Raw genomic sequence first — 14,929 nt, 5'->3', positions numbered from 1 at the left:
CTACGAATTTAACACCATGCCGTTCGGTCTATGCAACGCCCCCGCGACCTTTCAGAGACTTATGCAGCATTGTTTCCGGGACGAAGTTTTCCAGATACTCCTTGTATTCTTAGATGACATCATTGTGTTCTCGCGGTCAATTGAGGAACAAATTCAAAGATTAGAAGTACAGTCGTTTGGCCAGTTCCGGATTTTGGCCAGTTCCGAATAATTAGTAATTTAAGGACTGATAATTAATAAATTCAACGGTGTAAAAATAAATTGATTTCTATGGTAAGAAGGCTTATTCATGAGTGTTTGAATTACGTGAAGTTTTGATTTTTTGCCCTCAGTTTGGTTTCGTTATCGTACTTGAAACAGTCGACATACTTTTACAAAGCAACAAATCTGAATCACCGCGACGCGTAAGTCTGCAGAAAAACCTCTGTAGATGCATAAATTTTTCACATAAAACAACGTTCTAGGTATCAAAATTTAGTTTGATATGTACTCTAACATATACTAAAAACTTGTCAAAAATAAATATTTAGAACGCTGGAAGATATCGAAATATTTTCGTACTCTTATTTTACCAGTTCCGAATACCCATTTTAAACACTTTTATAAATTCACTCTTCGATGTTTTCTTCATTGTAAACGTGACTTATTCTACCCCTGCTTGAAAAACAGGAAGAAGCGGTATATAGTAATTGGATGTTTGTCCATCCATCCGTCTGTACGTCTAGCCGTCCGTCTAGCTGTACGTCCGTCCGTCTGATATGCTCTGGGGTATCCATTTCTTATCCGCAACCCCTCTTCTACCACTGAATGAAGTTTAATGAGGCTTCACAGAGTTTAATGAGTCTTTCACAGAATCTTTGTTTAACAGTGCCAAAGTGCACCTATTTTATTTTTGGATCTGGTACATAATTTGGGCTCCCTGAGAAAAACATAGATACTGCCATTCTTTGTAATATTGAAAGGTATATCTATCTCTTGTCCGCAATTCCTCCTATACCACTGAATAAGATTTAATGATACTTTCACATATTCTTTATTGCATTGTGACATTGTGACCTATTATTTTACTTTTTGATCTGACATTTATTTCGGGTCTCCCAGAGTAAAACATGGACTTTGTCCTAAATAATCATAAAGGAGGCGTAGGGTATCATTAAAATGAGCTCAGTGCCCACAGTACCTCTAGTTTCTCTTCAACCTTTGGAAATACAAATAATTTATTGGTAAGCAATTAATTTAACTTTTCTTAGGCATGCCAATGGATAACGTCTGGGACGTATATTTTTAAATTTAGGGTTGAATTGAATAAGAATCTCTAGGGTATCCGGAACCCGTCGGCTTATTCGTAACTGGTAAAATGGACACCTATGGTAACTTGCGAAATAATTTTTTTTGAGGGAAGGCTGAACTTTTATGAAACAATATTTAATTCCACAAGTCATCGAACTACCTTGACAAAACACTTAGATTTTGAAATAATTCCTAATATATTTGTAGCACCGTCGAATCGGTTTCTTATTCGGAACTGGCCAAGTAACTGTAGTGTTTCAAAGGCTTCGTCAACATGGGCTTAAGTTAAAACCAGCTAAATGTGATTTTTTCAAACAGGAAGTGAAATACCTTGGTCACATTGTGTCAAAGCATGGAATTAATACAGATCCAGATAAAGTGAAAGCTGTGCGTGACTGGGCAACACCATCAACACCAAAACAGTTAAGATCGTTTCGTGGACTTGCGTCATATTACAGACGTTTTATTAAGTCATTTGCGCAAGTTGCAGCACCTTTGTACAACCTAATCAGGAAATTTCCAAATGCATATAAGAAGATATTCTGTGGCAAATGGGATAGTCAATGTGGAAAATCCTTTGTGTTACTAAAGGAATTACATACCTCTGCGCCGATTCTAGGATATGCGGATTACACAAAGCCATTCGTATTGGAAGTTGATGCAAGTCTTAGCGGTTTGGGAGCTGTGCTTTCCCAACATCAAGATGGCCATTCACGTGTTATCGCATACGCCAGCCGATCTCTGCGTCCCAATGAACGTAATATGCAGAACTATAGTTCAAGACGTCTGGAACTTCTAGCTTTGTATTGGAGCATTAGGCCATACCAATTTGTAAAATAGTTCTTCGGATTTTCAAAAATAAAAAGTGAGGCGAGCGAGCGAAATTTTTTTATTAATATTATTTTTTATTTTGGGTTTCAAAATTATGAGGCGAGCGAATATAATTTATACATATATATATTTTTTAATAAAGTGTTTATTTCAAAATGTGTGAACCTAAAAAATAAAGATAGATATCATTTGCATACCACATGAACTTATCATTCTTAACTTTTTGGGGATTTTTTTTAATAAGTAAAAATGTATCAAATTTCAAAGACTTTACTTTCATAAATGTAATGTTTTCAAACATCTCCTCTGCTTCCATTTCTATTGCTGTGTATGAAACAACTTTGTACCCATTGTTTTTAACTATAGTACACAGTGTTGTGCAATTAAAAATATCAAGTACTAGCCCACAGGCTAGTGGCAAATGCAAAGTTACTAGCCCAAATACAGGGGCAAAAATTAAAATAATTGAACTATAAAATAATGTTGAAAAAGAAATTAATTGCTGATAAAAGTCAGGGTACTGAGCCCTGAGGTCATTCTTTTTAAAGTCAAGTTTTAATTCTCAATATCAAATTCAGTCATGTTTAAATATTATGAAATAAAATTAAAATGAACTTCAATAAATTATCTTCCCTTTCTCTGATCATTGCACTAGCTCATTTAGAATGAAATTAAATTCATTTTGTTTTCATCTTAAATCATTCAAAACAAAATAAATGTATTTTATGTGAGTCACAAAACACTTATCTTTCAGTTGATTGAGTGATCGTAAATAATTTAAAGATATAGCTGCATGTATTTACCATAAACGGAGGAATAGAGGAAATTCGGATTAGGAAAAAACGATCGTTTTTGGAAGTAAATAAGTCAGGTAGTTCTGCAAAACGGATAAGATTATGGAGATTTATTGACAGTAGGAGTATTGTTGTCTGGAAAATATAAACTGGTTGGGAATTTTATAGCCAAAAACGAGTTAAAATACCGGTTGTGCTTTTCATGTATTGCGTGTGTAGTTATATTTTTTACTAGCCCGACGGGCTACCTCCTTGTAGAAAACCACTATCCCGACCCCCAAAAATGTTAGCCCTGGGCGTCAGGGGATGCTAATTGCACACCCCTGGTACATATGAACAGTTAAACAGACTGCATGGTGCAAAACTTCACAAACTGCTTCTATCTCACTATAAATCCCGCGCATCTGTCATACAAGTTTCAAAGTTCTTGTGTGTTTGGTGCAAAAAGTCGAGAAAAAAATTGTAGTCGGATTTTTTTGGAAGCGCGCGCGGACATTTTTTTTTTAATATTATAATTTGCATTTGTAATAAATAGAAGCGGCGAATCCGACGAACTATATTAGAAATTGGTATGGCCTTACCGACAAATTCCGGGATTATTTAGTGAATTCCACTTTCACGGTGTATACCGACAATAACCCGCTTGTGTATCTACAGTCTTCAAATTAAGTGCATACGAACAACGCTGGGTGTCTCAGTTGGCATTATTCAACTTTGAAATAAAATATCGCAGTGGAAAACATAATTCCAACGCAGATGCTCTTTCACGTTAATCAGAGAGTGAAGAAGATGTACTTACCTCATCAACCAGTCTTGGAAATCTGTTTTCATCTGAAATTCCAAAAGATGTTAAGTGTGTACAACAGAGTCTGTGTAAAGATTCATCTGAAGTGATGTGTGATGAAGTGATATGTGATGAAGTGAAATGTTCTCTTTACAAGTTCAACCAGAAAGATCTGAAGGAATTACAGTTTCAGGACAAAGCCATCAACCAAATCTTAAAATTTATGAAACAAGGAGTCTACCCAGAGAAAGAGGAACGCAAAAATTGTGAAAAAGATGTCCATATTCTTCTTAGGCAATGGAATCGTTTAAGTGTAGAAAACGGAATTCTTTACAGAACAGTGTGTGATCCGGTCAAGGGAGAAACCAAGCAATTCATTTTACCATCTTCATTGAAACTCGAGATTCTTACACAGTGTCATAACAACCTCGGACATCAGGGAATTGAAAGAACTTTTAGTGTTATCAAAGACCGATGTTACTGGCCTGGAATGTTCAACGATGTCAAAGAATATTGCAAGAGTTGTGAACGGTGTTGTGTGGCCAAATCCGAAAATCTACAGATTAAACCAGCGATGAATCATCTACTAGCCAATCGACCTCTGCAGATTTTAGCCATAGATTTCACAGTGTTGGAACCATCGAAAGGCAAAGAAAATGTACTGGTGATGACGGATGTTTTTACCAAATTTACACAGGCAGTAGCAACTCGTGATCAAAAAGCCTCTACCGTTGCTTTGTGTCTAATACAACAGTGGTTTCATCGTTATGGTATACCGGATAGGATTCACAGCGATCAGGGGAGAAACTTTGAATCGGATATTATAAAACAACTTTGTAAAATGTACGACATACAGAAATCGAGAACCACACCCTATCATCCGGAAGGAAACGGACAGACAGAACGTTTCAATCGCACATTACATGATCTACTCAGAACCTTACCTCCACAGAAGAAGAAACTCTGGCCTGACCATTTATCCGATGTTACTTTCGCATATAATGTGTCTCCGAATTCCAGCACTGGTTACAGTCCTTTTTATTTATTCTTTGGACGTAAACCTAAACTTCCCGTGGATTTAATTGTGTCTGATTCTACTAGTGTGTCTAATTCTACTAGTGATGCAAGTTATGATGAATTCATACAAGATCATAAAAAGTGTGTCAGTGAAATATTCAAACATGCGAGAAGTAATTTGGAAAGAAACGCATCTAAGAGGAAGGAGAGCTTCGACAACAACATCGCAGATCCTCCGATTAAGGTGGGAGATGAAGTTTTCATGTACGCAACAGAGGTTTTACTGGAAGACACAAGCTACAGGACCTTTGGAGTTCAACAAGATATCGCGTCCGGACGATCAAGGACAGTGTGTACACAGTGGTTTCAAGTGACGGACAGCAGAGAACTCTTCATAGACGAGACATTAAGCGCGTACCTCCAAATTCAATCAGCGATGCGTGTGACAACTATAAAAACAGTGACGTTAGTTTTCCAATGCCCTTGCGTCGAAGTTTGCATGTGCGCGGAAAGCAGGACAGTATGTGGGTTTAATTCTGAAATAAAAACTGTCATAATGAACTAAAGACTGTAAATTTGAAACATTCGAATTGTATTTTGTCTCTGTTTATTTATTATAATTTGATTTTATCGGGACGATAAAATTCAAAGCAGGGAAGTATGTGGGCGGATTTATATATATTGAATATATTTATTAAAGTTTTTCATTTTTAACTACGTTCTAAAATAATTGAACGATGTCTTTGAGATTAAAGTTGGGTTAGTTTGTGTGCGCAGGTGGATTGAGCCCTTATCAAAATGAAATCCATTTAGATACCATTTAAAAGCCATTTCTTTTCTGACCATTTAAAGACCATTCAGAAACCATTTTATTTCGTCAAATCTTTCAAGAATTCTCAACAGAAAGGCTGATCATTTAAAAACCATTTTTCATTTTATCTCCATTCAAACTCCATTCAAAGTCCATTCAAACACTTTTTTTTGGGCCCTGTAACATGCAAATTAACCATTTCAAAACCATTTATGCAAATGAGATGAAAAATGAAAAATAAATGGTTTTTGTTTTAGCCATTTAATATCCATTTTAAAACATTTTCTTCATAATTGAAAAATGAAAAATTTAGGTGGGCCCTTAATTGATATCCATATGCAAGGAATATTAAGCACTTTAAAAATCCATCTTCTTAGTTGCAGAGTCAGTCACAAAATAGAGGTCACTTGTTCAATTTTTTCACATATTTGGTTTTTGAATTCCTGGAAATTTTTATCAATTAAAATCCCAATTTGATCTGAATTGTGGTAGTCTTGCTCCATCTTTGAAAATTTATATCTTCCCGTGCTCATTTTTGTGCTCCATCATGTCCATATGACAATGTATGCAAGCAGACTATTCTAAAAATAAAAGGAAATGCAAGAAAATATTAACAAAATTTATTTTAATTGATGTTAATCAATAAGAATTTATAAAAGAGTCTATCAGTCTGACAAATTTTCATTAACAAGATTGGTTTATTGATTATTGCATCGATCAGTATGATTAATGGGCACTCGAATCCTTTTGCGTTTTCTTTGGGATTTGTCTGTTACTTTCAAATTAATAAAAATTTTGTACATATGTATACTTACCACTCAAAAAGAATAGGGTCCTTTCTGTGTATGGAAAACGAATGTGTTGCATTTCTTCTGCTGTAACGTACGTTTAAACTAGCTTTCCAATTGGGCAAATGTTTGAAACATGAAAACAGTCACAAATAATCATCTTCCAAGAAATAAGTTATCTATTTCTGCTTTGACCATCAACATACAGTTTTGTCAGCTTCAAAAACACTAAAACCCGATATATTCCTTGAAGAATAGTCCATCCATCTAAACTCGATCACTACCAGCTAGGTCAAAGTGCTCTTGTCCAATATTCAAACTTAAACTGGAAAAGGCGGTCAATACAGAGCTTGGGAAGAATTCTGATATCCAGTGCCCCATTATAAAAACCTGGCACATGGCATAAATTAACCACTGATAAATCTATCATAATATTAAAGGCTAAGACTAACCATTTTTTTCTTTCTCCATTTCTCAGAAAATAAATGGGAGAAAAATGGCCCCATCAAGCAAGGTGGATCACCAAACTGGCATTTCTTTTCCATTTACTCAAATAAATGGAAAGAAAATGTTGGAACTTTACCAATTGAAATACATTTTCTAACAGAAATGGTTCTTAAATGGTTCTGAGAAAATGGTTTATGAAAATTGAAAGATAGAGAAATGTAGGAAAAATGGTTTTGAAATGAAAAATGGCTAAAAATGCTGAATGAATGGAGATAAAATGGAAAAATGCCATTTCTTTTTGCTATGGGAGCTGGTGAACACTTTCTTTGATTTACTATTGGTTAAGAATTTTCATTGGCTGTTTTCATAATGAACCATCAAATCAGATTGTTCCTTTTGTATTATAAGCTAGCCAAATCTAAATTCAAATCACTGCAGATCGGGCGCCCTGATTAGACACTTCCACCTCGCACAAGGTATTTTATTATATATTTATAACTTTAAATTACAATTTTTCTTAGTAAATGAACGACTAAGATTATCAGTAATAAAGTTTAATATGTATTTACTTGTCATACGTAATGCATTACTATGTATAAATTGTATATATTTACATGTACTTGTATTTTTTTGTAGAATCACCTTATATGTTACGTAAATAAATATAGAAACCTACATCAACATCTTTATTTCACTTGGTCACACTATATTAACCTACCCTATTTTTTCAGGCTGGTAGCAGAAAATGATCGATACTTTTTTTTTTTTTAATTTCAAGGTGGATGCATACTGTCAAAAGTATCGACCCAAAGGGGACCGTGTTTGGGACTGGTAGATGGGGAAGTCGATACTTTTGAAGAGGAATGGAATGCATGTAGACAGTATGCATCCACCTTGAAATTTAGTTTTATAAAAAAGAAAAACAATTGCGTAAAAATTTTCCGCTGAAAAAATCCGCTTGTCACTTGTAATTATTACCCGGTATTTAATTTCAATAATCATGATAATAAGAACTTTAATTTACTCTTTCCAAACTTGATTCTTTTAAAAGAAAATTCAAAACTTGAATATTTATATACGTTTGCATGCCTTGTTCTTGATTTTCAAAGAATTTCTTTTACATGCTACTTAGTAATCATGGCAACAGCATTCATCGAAATGCAGAATGATGGTTTCTTAGTGTAGTCTACTTGTGTAGGCGTACCAAGTTACACTGAAATCGAACAAAAACTTTGGGAGAAGATCGTTTTTGAAAACAACAACTGAGTGGCATTACAGACAAATAGACAGATGGACAGACACCCTCACTATCGCAGAAGCTCTCAGATGGTCAGCTTAAACGCGGAAGGATCCACTTTTACTATTAAAATATATTTTCTGAATGAAATGGCAAACAGAATACATTGCTCCTTTTCAACCTTCATTGATATTTTGAACAAATTGAGGACAAAAACAATCTAAATTCCTCTGTATTACTTGTACCCCGTTGTCTAAAAAACTTTAAAAACTGCAATGGACGGTTTGGGGTTGAGCTTTTCTATATTGAAGATTTCCTCTCATGGGAAAAATTACCAAGAAAAAAGTCAAAGAAATATTTCATACAATGTAAGAATGCGACAGTTTGATTTTAGTTAATGCATCATCATAGTGTTATCAAACTCATATGTTGATGCATATTGAAAAGAGATATTCAACTACATCACCATTTTGAGTTTTTGACCTTGACCTTCCCTTTGACCTTGACCAGTTTTCTTAAATAAATGTTTAGCCCAGTTTTAACCCCCTTCCTCGCAGTCACGCATTTTAACGCATATACCATTTCCTAATTCTGACGCAAAATCATGCATATACCGTTTCCCCGCAATCACGCATTTTCGCGTGAAAAGTTAAAAAGTTCATTAAATTGTTACTTTAATGCCTATTTCCTTCTATTTTATACTTGCAAAAATTTCATCAAATAAGAAAAGTTATTTTTTATTGAAGTATAGCGTCCTAATATTATTTGCAATAAACTTTAGAGAAACGTGTACCACGCTAAAAGGTGCTTGCGGGGAAATGACATGAACATTTAGTTATATGTTGCATAACAGTACAGTAAGTTGTAAAGAGTTAAAGAAAACCATCCAAAATATTTTTATCAAACTTTGCATACTAATACATACTGATGAGAGCTATTCAACTGCATCATTTTTTTTACTTTAACCCTTTCTTTGACCTTGATTTCACTTTTTTTTTTTAAATTAGTGTTTAGCTCCGTTTTAAAAATATCATTTAAGACAGTTTTATCACACTTCATATGTTGATACATACTGATGAGAGCTATTCAACTGCATCAGCATTTTTAAACTTGACCTTTCCTTTTATCTGGACCTTTTTTTCTAAATTAGTACATGTCAAACTTCATACGCTAATACAAACTGATGTAAGCAATTCAACTGCATCAACATTTTTGACCTTGACTTTTCATTTTACCTTGACCTCACATTTATCACCCTGTGTCTTTAAAAGTCAGTTTCAAAGAAACCATTTACAATATTTTTTCAACTTCACATGCTGATACATACTGATAAGAGATTTTTAACTGTATCAACATTTGTTTTACCTTGGCATTTCCTTTGACCTTGACCAACTGCATTGCTATGCAAGATATTCTGATCAAATTTCATACACTAGTACAAATTTTCATGTTGCATTACTAATATACCCTTCGCTGGGCATTCATGTCCTATGGACATACCAAGGTATTTCTAGTCTGTACCATGTGTACAGAACCTAATGTGCTGCATAATTCATTAGAGCCCTTCACCCGGGCCGGGATATTCATTCAAGATCTACTTGTACACAATGTTAGAGAACAAAATTATTAATTTTACCAACTATATACATATTAAACATTATGAGATCTAAATAAAATAAATCCAACAAAAGAAAATTTTAACATTTTATGCAATTTTAAAAATTTTGTTTTCAATCGAATTTTCATATCAAACATAAGCCAGAAGACTTAGGATAGAAATCTAAATCAGCATAGAATCAGTTTGTACAGTAACAATTTAATATTGAATATAATTTTCTTATGTTTTGATACATTGTTGCTGCTTTGTAGTATTGTCATTATAAAATGATGTACTGTCTGTACAATATACTCCAGTAGAAATTTTACTTTATTTCATATACTATAATTCTTGTAAAGTGGCTAGAAACACAGCACATGTTACTGGCTTCTTTAACTTTCATAAAAGCAGGTTTTGGAATGTTTTCTACAATTCTGATGAGTCTGCCACTACAAGACAATATATGAATATTATCACTATATGTACCGGCCACATAGATATGATTCATCTCGTCTTTGTCCACACTATAGGGTGTCCTAAGCTTTGGATTGCTGTATGTCCAGAGTGAGGTCCCTTGATCGTCCATAGCAGTAACGTTATGGGTGTCCACATTGCTATACACAATGTGTCCGCTCTCCATCACAAGCACGTAGAGAACTCTGTTTTCTACAGGATAAGAATGAATCAAGTTTCCTTGCATATCATACTTCAGAATGGCAGTTTCACAAGCAACAAATAGAAAGATCCCCAAGATTGCTATACCAAAAGGATTAAAATTTGGATGAACAGAAAATTCACGCATTTTTGTGAAGGTATCATTTGAAATAACGATTACACATTTATTTGTGTGGTCAGTCACATACAGTTCATTTTTGACACATCGTACATCAAAAAGACAACTGTTGGAATAAAATGTTTTTAGCGGTTTGGATGTGTTATTCTTCATAGAGTACTTAATTAGATCATTTTTTTTTGTACATGTATTGTGGCTGGCTACAACGAAGTTTCCATCAGGAAGGAAAGTGCCACTGCATATGTTCAGATCCGGTTCGTCAAAAGCATAGAGAAGAGAAAATTGTGCCTTTGTTAAGTTTAAATCAGTGACAGGGTGACTTGTAGATTTTGATACTTGAGGTTTTAAATGGGATACAGCAATTTTAAGCTGCTCCAGTTCCTTGGCTGCACAGGTTGCAATCTTGATCGTTAGCTCTGTTTTGCTCAAATTTTGCTTTTTCATCATTTCAAAATGTCTTTTGATTTTCTGGTATTCCTTTATAAAAGAAGGACCTGTTTCTACTTTCACTTCCCGAAGACTTTTCAGACAGTGACTGGTGAACTGAATTCTGTCTGAAAGAGAATCAATATTTTTGTTCAATATTTCCCTGCTCTCCTTCGTAACTCTGCTCAATTCATTCTGATGCTCGCTTTCAAGTTTGTCTAATTGTTCAATGACTTCTCTCTTCAGCTTCTTTGTTTCTTCTGTTATGAGATCCGAAATATTGTCAATTTCAATGATGTTATCTTCTTGTGTCTTTTTTACTCTCAACAGTTCCACTTCATATTTACTCAGTCCTTCTTGTAATGATTGTATATTATCACTTTTCCTTATTGTCTCTACGGCTTTCCGTATGTCGACGATGCTGTCACATTTTCTATGCTGAGTGCTGGCACACAGTGTGCAACATGATTTACTGTGGTCATTACAGTACAGCTCGACTTTTCGATCGGGGTGGTCCTCACAATTCTCATTTTTCAGTAAAGCAGTAGTCAATGGAACAACTATATTACGCTCGTTAATTAGAATTATTTTGTGTGTACTTGATGCCCGATTTTGTCTATGACATTTCGTACAGATTACGCATAAAGCATCTTCACAAGTCAGACAAATGCTCGTTGCCTCTTCTTCTTCGTTTCCTCTCTGACACGCTGAACATAGTCTAGATTCCATGAAATTATTGTATTTTTCGAGCATTTCACATATTGGGAATTTATCAGCCCAGTTTTCTGGCTTGTTAGTAGGTACTGGTGATGGGATGAATTCCCTACATAGCGGACACGAAAACCCCATGGGCGCCTCTTTAGATGCACGCCAAGTCACAATGTATGACGATAGACAACCGTGGCAAAATAAGTGTGAGCAAGGTAGACATCTTGGTATCTTAAACTTTTCAAAACAAATGGAACATGCTGTAAGGTCATTGTTTGAAGGCGCCGAAGCCATTTTCCTTTGTAAGTTCACTGAAAGTCAAAGTAGAAATCGAAAGTAGAAAGTGGAGTTGGTTTCTTTTTAAGAAGATCGATCCCGATGTAATAAAAGAAAAAATTAATTTATCAACGCGAAACGAATTATCTAAAATGAGAAATATTTTACTGTTTTTGAACAGAATAACATTATATACGTACATGTATGTTCATTTTGTACACATTTGTGAGACAAGAGACCAAATGGCCACATCGCTCTCCTTGTGCACATTGGAAATTAAGCACAATATTAAATTTAATACTAGGAGACTTATTGTTCACAGAACAATAAGAGGTCTTTCCACCTTCTTTGAACTTTGTTTTATATCTGACTCCTAAAAATTAAATTTCATGAAAAAGAAACCAAAACTCTCTTTAAAGCATAGAAAAAATGAAAATTAAAAAAAAAATGAATGACCTTGACCTTTGACCTTGAAAAAATATTCAAGGTCAAAGGTCAAGGGTCACAATGCAATTGACCCCATGCTTCTACTACTTTTAGTTTTCAAGTTATAAGGTTTAATAGTAACTACAAAGAAGTTAAAGGGCAATAACTCATATAAGGGGTCATCAGATCCTTTTGCACTTATAAAGTGAAGTTAGGCCTAAAGACCCTTAAGACATTAGTGAATGTTTGATGTCTCTACTGTCTACGGTTTCGAAGGAGTAGCGATAACAAGGTTTTTCGCACAAGGGGCAATAACTTTTAAAGAAGTTAATCTAAGGGAACAAGAATGAAATCTTTGAAACAGTTTGAAGAGTACATATTAATGATGCATAGACATTAAGTATATGCTCAAAGACAAAAGAGATATAAAAAGAGCTAAATTTCTCAGTTTTGGAATGACCTTGACCTTTGACCTTTCCATAAATTTCAAGACCAAAGGTCAATAAATCTTATGAAGTTGGTCCCATGTCTCTACATTTTCTCGTTTTGAAAATTTTTAATGATTTGTAAAATTCTAAAACTTCCAGGGGCAATAACTTATTGAAGGGGTCAATGAATACTTTGGCAATGAATCAATGAAGTGTCTACTAAATTAGTCGAAGACATGTGAAGGTTTCATTTCTCTACGGTTTACGGTTTCGGAGGAGTAGTGATAACAAGCTTTTTTGCGAAAGGGGTAATAACTCCGAAAGGGGTCATAGTTCATATACGCAGGTTCAACTGCGAAAATCTCTTACGGAGTACATTCTTATGAACTTAAAATCTTTACGATAAATCTTGAAACTCAAAATCACACGGCGGAAAAATAATAAAAAATAACTAGGAGACTTATTGTTCAAAGAACAATAAGAGGTCTTTCCACCTTCTTTGAATTTTAATTTTGTTTTAAAATTTAATTCCATGAATAAGAAACCAAAATTGTCTTAAAGGATAGCAAAAATTAAAAATGAAAAAAAAATTATATGACCTTGACCTTTGACCTTGAAAAAATTTTCAAGGTCAAAGGTCAAGGGTCACAATGCAATTGACCCCATGCTTCTATGACTTATAGTTTTCAAGTTATGAGGTTAAATAGGAAGTACAAAGAAGTTAAAGGGCAATAACTCATATAAGGGTTCATCAGATCCTTTTCCACTTATATAGTGAAGTTATGCCTTAAGACCCTTAAAACATTAGTGAAGGTTTAGTGTCTCTACGGTCTACAGTTTTGGAGGAGTAGCGATAACAAGGTTTTTCGCACAAGGGGCAATAACTTTTAAAAGGTTTAATCTTAGGGGACAAGAATGAAATCTTTGAAACAGTTTTAAGAGTACATATTAATGATGCATAGACACTAAATATATAATGAAAGACAAAAAAGATACAAAAAGAGCTGATTTTCTCATTTTTGGAATGACCTTGACCTTTGACCTTTACATGAATTTTAAGGTCAAAGGTAAATGAATCTTATGCAGTTGGTCCCATGTCTCTACGACTTCTTGTTTTGAAAATTTTTAATTATTTGTAAAATTCAATTACTTCCAGGGGCAATAACTCATTGAAGGGGTCAACGAATACTTTTGCAATGAATCATTGGAGTGTCTACTAAATTAGTTGAAGACATTAGAGAAGGTTTCATTTCTCTACGGTTCATGGTTTCGGAGGAGTAGCGATAACAAGGTTTTTCGCAAAAGGGGCTATAACTTTAAAAAGGTTTAATGTTAAGGGACAAGAATGAAATCTTTGAAATAGTTTTAAAAGTACATATTAATGATGCATACACATTAACTATATGATGAAAGACAAAAGAGATATAAAAAGAGCTATTTTACTCCATTTTGGAATGACCTTGACCTTTGACCTTTAAATGAATTTTAAGGTCAAAGGTCAATGAATCTTATGCAGTTGGTCTCATATCTCTACGACCTCTGGTTTTGAAAATTTTTAATTATTTGTAAAATTCAAAAAGTTTCAGGGGCAATAACTCTTTGAACGGGTCAATGAATACTTTCGCAATAAATCATTGGAATGTCTACTAAATTAGTTGAAGACAATAGTGAAGGTTTCATTTCTCTACGGTTTATGGTTTCGGAGGAGTAGCGATAACAAGCTTTCTTGCAAAAGGGGTAATAACTCCGAAAGGGATCAAAGTTCATATACGCAGGGTCAACTGCGAAAATCTTTAATGAAGTACATTCTTATGGACTAAAAATCTTTTCGATAAATCTTGAAACTCAAAATCACACGGCGGAAAAATAACTAGGAGACTTATTGTTCATAGAACAATAAGAGGTCTTTCCACCTTCTCTGAATTTCACATTTTTATATCTGACTCCTTAAAATTAATTTCCATGAAAAAGAAACCAGAGTTGTCTTAAAGCATAGAAAAAATGAAAATTAAAAAAAAATTTGGAACGACCTTGACCTTTGACCTTGGAAAATATTCAAGGTCAAAGATCAAGGGTCACAATGCAATTGACCCCATGCTTCTATGACTTATAATTTTCAAGTTATAAGGTCTAATAGTAAGTACAAAGAAGTTAAAGGGCAATAACTCACATAAGGGTCATCAGATCCTTTTGCACTTATACAGTGAAGTTAGGCCTAAAGTCCCTTAAGACATTAGTGAAGGTTTGCTGTCTCTACGGTCTACAGTTTCGGAGAA

The 14,929-nt window shown here is 34.2% G+C and overlaps 2 protein-coding genes across 2 annotated transcripts in view; one reads left to right on the top strand and one right to left on the bottom strand.

The window, feature by feature from the left end:
- The window catches only part of LOC134246897 (uncharacterized), a 211,539-nt gene that overhangs the window by 44,020 nt on the left and 152,590 nt on the right, over positions 1-14,929 (top strand). The gene's annotated exons all lie outside the window — the stretch shown is intronic.
- Positions 9,863-11,859, bottom strand: LOC134246880 (E3 ubiquitin-protein ligase TRIM45-like). The gene has a single exon (XM_062729226.1). It carries the CDS (start codon positions 11,815-11,817, stop codon positions 9,922-9,924), a length of 1,896 nt encoding a protein of 631 aa, XP_062585210.1. The 5' UTR covers positions 11,818-11,859; the 3' UTR covers positions 9,863-9,921.

The sequence above is a fragment of the Saccostrea cucullata genome, unplaced genomic scaffold, assembly GCF_032062105.1.
Source record: "Saccostrea cucullata isolate Sc308-1 unplaced genomic scaffold, CSIRO_AGI_Scuc_v1 ctg111, whole genome shotgun sequence".
NCBI classification, from domain to species: domain Eukaryota; kingdom Metazoa; phylum Mollusca; class Bivalvia; order Ostreida; family Ostreidae; genus Saccostrea; species Saccostrea cuccullata.
The sequence above is the reverse complement of the archived record's forward strand: the minus strand, read 5'-3'. Positions and strand labels throughout refer to the sequence as shown.

What these genes read in the sequence shown, in the direction of transcription:
- LOC134246880 (XM_062729226.1), bottom strand. Translation starts at nt 11,817, where the DNA reads ATGGCTTCGGCGCCTTCAAACAATGACCTTACAGCATGTTCCATTTGT.